This window comes from Limulus polyphemus, unplaced genomic scaffold (genome assembly GCF_000517525.1).
Source record: "Limulus polyphemus unplaced genomic scaffold, Limulus_polyphemus-2.1.2 Scaffold8868, whole genome shotgun sequence".
NCBI classification, from domain to species: Eukaryota; Metazoa; Arthropoda; class Merostomata; order Xiphosura; family Limulidae; genus Limulus; species Limulus polyphemus.
In genome coordinates this window covers 112-5,179 of record NW_013674478.1, presented here as the reverse complement: position 1 = coordinate 5,179, position 5,068 = coordinate 112, and the positions used below count along the sequence as shown (strand labels likewise).

The window sequence follows — 5,068 nt, the reverse complement described above, 5'->3', positions numbered from 1 at the left end:
TGTAGGGTTTCCGAAAGTGTCCTGTTTCAATAGTAAATAAAACCAAAATTAAACTAGATGTACTAGTGTAGGGTCCCCGAAAGTGTCCTGTTTCAATAGTAAATAAAACCAAAATTAAACTAGATGTACTAGTGTAGGGTCCCCGAAAGTGTCCTGTTTCAACAGTAAATAAAACCAAAATTAAACTAGATGTACTAGTGTAGGGTCCCAGAAAGTGTTCTGTTTCAATAGTAAATAAAACCAAAATTAAACTAGACGTACCAGTGTAGGGTTTCCGAAAGTGTCCTGTTGCAATAGTAAATAAATCCAAAATTAAGATAGATGTACTAGTGTAGGGTCCCAGAAAGTGTCCTGTTTCAATAGTAAATAAAACCAAAATTAAACTAGATGTACCAGTGTAGGGTCCCAGAAAGTGTTCTGTTGCAATAGTAAATAAAACCAAAATTAAGAGTAACAAATATTTGTATTTCTTACTTTTGAAGTTCATATGTCACTGCTGTGTTGTTGCCTACAGAGTGCATAATTCTCGTGTATCATGGCATGCGCTCGTTTTACTGACGTCACTACTGACTGACTGACAGACAACACCACTGTATAGAGGTGCGAGTTGCTAAAACAGATGGCCCTTCCAGGCGGCCTTCGGTCCTTTTTCGGATAAATAAAATGTATAACTTAGAAATAACAGTGATAATATAGAAATAACAGTAAATATATAGAAATCACCGTTTCTCTTAAAAAGTGGACAGTTTGGCCATTTGCAGTTGAGTTTCAAAGATATTAACCTCATTAGCAAGGGGTTCAGTTTTATCGGTTTTTCACGTACAATTCTTGATATTAATTTTAAAGAAAATTCTGCACTTATCGATTTGAACTAATAAAGAAACAAAAATCTGGATGTCCTTAACGTCACCTACCGAGTGTTAGAGCAACAAAAATCTTAACATCCTCGGCGCCACCTATTGTGCATTTGACAAGTAAAGTATTAACAATCAACTTATATGTTGATGGGATTTTGAATTTCTTAGTTGAAGAGATGGCCTGCTTAATATATATAACTGAGAATTTTAACATTTCTATAAGGGTAAAATGTTTCGCATTTATATCTATTCTGGAATATATTTTCGTCTAAATTGGCTAGATATGGCATTTCTGTCTATTCTGGGATATGACACGTTTTTCTTGTGAAATTTTTGATGGCGGAACTGATATTCACGTGGATGGCTGGATTTGATTTCTTAAAAACTGTTCCCAAAACTGAAGACTGATGTAGTTTCTGAGATTGGTGTGTGTTAATATTAGCCCACGGTATACCTTGAGCTAATAATAAACCATAGATGACCTTCAGCAGCGTTTCAAAAACTGGGCTACATACTCTGTTCTCTATCTTAATAATAATAAATATTATCGTGTTTCTTGACTCTGCTTCATTTGTTGTTAATCGGCCTACTAAACAACCCGTTTTAAGTACGTGTACACGTGCAGCACGTGATTGACCACCACGTCCACTCTTCTAAACTGACGCATTCAAATCGAGTTCGAATTTATGATCAATTTAGTAATTGGTTGAAATTTTGTTTTATGTAATTACAACACGAGGCACTGAACTCCTCCCCATTTTGTTATTACTCGTTTTGGTTCATAATACGAAAAAAACAACAACACTAAACAAATATTTCCGACAGCGATATTTCACCTCTGCCAGACTTGATATTTTATACTAATATCATATTATAACATAGCTTCGCTTGGATGTGTTTTAATACCTTTTCCCTCTGAAACCTTGGACATAAGTTGTTATAGCAACGTTTTTGACAGACCCGACTACTTGAATTCTCTCTCGTTTCTGTAGCATAAAACCGGTTCTACTGCTCTGCTATAGTGTACCGCTTAGGGCGGCTCCCGCTACGTCACCCACCTTGCTTGAGAACTGACGGGTCTTAACTCGATTCGAGGGCTTTTAGAAAAGTTGAGAGACAAGAAAGGGTTCCTGGTGGCGAGTTTTGTTGTACCGGTAGCCTTTCCTCGAAACGCCTACATTTAAATATCAAAGTTTGATAGCGTAATTCTTCATTTACCTCAACCTTTTATTCATAGGCGCAAAATCCGTGGGGGTTGAGGGGGACGTATCCCCTCAAAATATTAGGCACATAATTTAGCTATCAAACAAAAAAAGCACCCCACTAAAAGAAAACAACAAAAATACAGATTCACAAATGTATCTCTCAGGCTGTGCGGCGATACCCTTGTAGACATGCTATTACTCGTCATGACCTTTTGACATTGGGCAGTGTCCTTGAAAACGATAACACTATCCAGCTCGATAGTACGTTTGCTTATTTACAGGCCACATGGCTTTTTACTTCTATTTCATTATTTAATCCTTTTTTTTTTTCTTCAGAAATTGTCTTTAAGTATATTGTATTTATTTTATGTACTTACATTGTATTTACGTATATTGTATTTATTTCATGTACTTACATTGTATTTAAGTATATTGTATTTATTTTATGTACTTACATTGTATTTAAGTTTATTGTATTTATTTTATGTACATACATTGTATTTAAGTATATTGTATTTATTTTATGTACTTACATTGTACTTTTGTCATTCTTTTATGTTTTTTTGAAAATAACAAAAATAATATAATTGGTTGACAGAAAAGTATTTCGCTGGACGGGGAATCAAATAATGCACCATACGATGCTTTTATCCCTTTAGTATTAACAACACATCAGCAGAGCTCCGTTATTTGTTCGATTTCAGGATATTTTAAAGGGTAGTCAGTTCAAATTCCTTTTATTAAATCTGCCGATGCGGGTAGTAAACGTACCAAATCCAGTTACGTCGACATGGTTTGCAATAATGTATTAGTTGTTTTAAATAAAACCGGTGGATTATTCCAATAACATCTTTAGAAATATCTATTCATTAATGTTGCTAAGCTCTACATGCTATGATTTTATTCGTTTTTTGTTTGGAGTTCGTGAAGCCAGAAGTTTCCTAATTTTCTTTCTTTTTCTTCCTCTTAATAGCAGTTCTTCTTGTGATTGTGGCCATCATGGACCGAAACATACCTGACGTCAGGAATATCTTCTACAACCCTAAGAAGGATTCACCACCTTACGGTTTGCAGGAGGTTTGTGAGTATGACTGTTCTCCAGGCAGTAGGAGGAAGAGAAGAGATTTTGATGGGATCCCCGATGAGTTTCTCGAGGAAGACACCAGGGAAGTAATAGATGATGAACAGGAGAGGAGTGGGATAGAGAACTCTAACCTGGAAAACAAGAAAAGTAAAACCAAGAAAAAAAACAAATCTTATACGGATGTAAATTGTACTTCATCGGATTATAATAAAAACAGTACCAATAAAAATGGCGACTGTGGTAGTTATGGCACAAAGACTTTGACCGACAAAGACATACGCCATCTTGAGCGTCACTTGTCCATGAAAAAAACAATCAGAAAACAAATCAGCAGGAACCTTGCTCAAGCATTCGTGGAAGATCCTAATGCCATCCAGTCTGACAGTCCATCCGGTGGGTCAGCCTCTGCTGATCAACAGTCTGGGAAGTCCACCAATCGTAGCTTCACCTTGACGCGTGCAAAGGTGACAAAATCTGAACAGAATGTGCTAGATATGTTAAGAGAAACCAGAGATAATCCACAGTCCGGTCATTCTAGTCCTTCTAACCCTTCGCCCTGTGAAGAACAAAAGAGGCACTCTCGACAGAACGGAGCGCCACATATGAACGACTACACCTCTGAATCAAAGGAAAATGCGGCTTCAGGAGACAGGTTTTCCTTTTGGAAAATGTTCTCTATTTGGGGAAGAGGCAAGCGCTAGGAAAGAATTGTTTTTTGTATGTTTGTTTTTGAAAGTGATTGACTCTAAAGAGAGCTTTAGTGAATTTTCCTGAAAAAAAGGCTGGTTGTTAAAATGATTGAAAAAAAAAAATAGGCACGAACCTCGAAGAAGTATTAAAGCGTGTTTACAAATAACGACACTCGGATAATAACGTTCTTGCAGAGTTTTATTGAAAGAACTAAATACGTTTTCGTGGTTTTGGGTTCCTATGTTTGTATAAGTGTTTCTTTGTTCTGGAGGCTTAAGGAAACTGTTTATGTTTTTTCTGGCCAGGTGGAGGTCGTCGTCTAGTCACTCTAAAGATGAGTTGATCGTTAAGCTTTCCTTTTAAGTACTCCTCTATTAAAACAAACCACTTTTTTGGATGTAGCCTCCATAAAAACAACAACATCTAAGTAGATCATTGAAAAACGAATGCCTCATACTTTAACTATATATCTTTACCCATTCTTTTATCTCAAGATTATTTTTTTAAAAAGCTTCATTTATTCTGTCCTCGAAAGTTATTGGTGTTTGTTGAACTTCTGGGATTCCTCTTTACGGTACATTTTTGAAGGAGAAAAAATGAAAAAGATCATAGGTGGTAGAATACAGTATAGTGAACAAGTTAGAATCCGTTGTGTACATGAATTTAGATAATTGTACTGTGTATGTTTTCCTGTATTACACAGAACAATTTTTGTACAGAAATCATGGGTGTATTTCCAATAAATTTGTTCTTTATTGTTCTGATTTTATCGGTTTTCGGTAGGATTTATAAAGTTGTTTAATTGCATTCACTTTCCTTGTCAATGTTAATGTTATTGTTTGAGAGACGGGTCCTAATTAGAAAATTAAGAAAAAGTCAACATTTCAAATTGTTATATCTTAATAATAACTTGTCTTAGAGAGACTAGATTTCACCATTAGCTCACTGAAAGTCATGAATTCAGGAAAGTTTGGGTATGGTACAAGGTTTATCATACCATATTATAGTGTATATCTAAATCGCTTCTCCCAAACTATCACTGGTTTTGTTTATAATCTATAGTAAATTCATTTCAACATTTGATAAAATACAATTCGTTAAAATAAACAGTTGAACAAAATAGAATACCTTGTCAAGGTGAACAGTTGAACAAAATAGAATACCTTGTCAAGGTGAACAGTTGAACAAAATAGAATACCTTGTCAAGGTGAACAGTTGAACAAAATACAACT

General features: G+C 35.3%; 1 protein-coding gene across 1 annotated transcript in view; it reads left to right on the top strand.

The window, feature by feature from the left end:
- Window positions 1-4,575, top strand: part of LOC111083282 — a 12,290-nt gene extending 7,715 nt beyond the window's left edge. Inside the window, exon 2 of the mRNA XM_022379678.1 lies at window positions 3,036-4,575. Within this exon, the coding sequence (XP_022235386.1) occupies window positions 3,062-3,847 (786 nt within the window). The 5' untranslated portion in view covers window positions 3,036-3,061 and the 3' untranslated portion in view covers window positions 3,848-4,575. The remainder of the gene's footprint in view (window positions 1-3,035) is intronic.
- The last annotated feature ends 493 nt before the right edge of the window (window positions 4,576-5,068 follow it).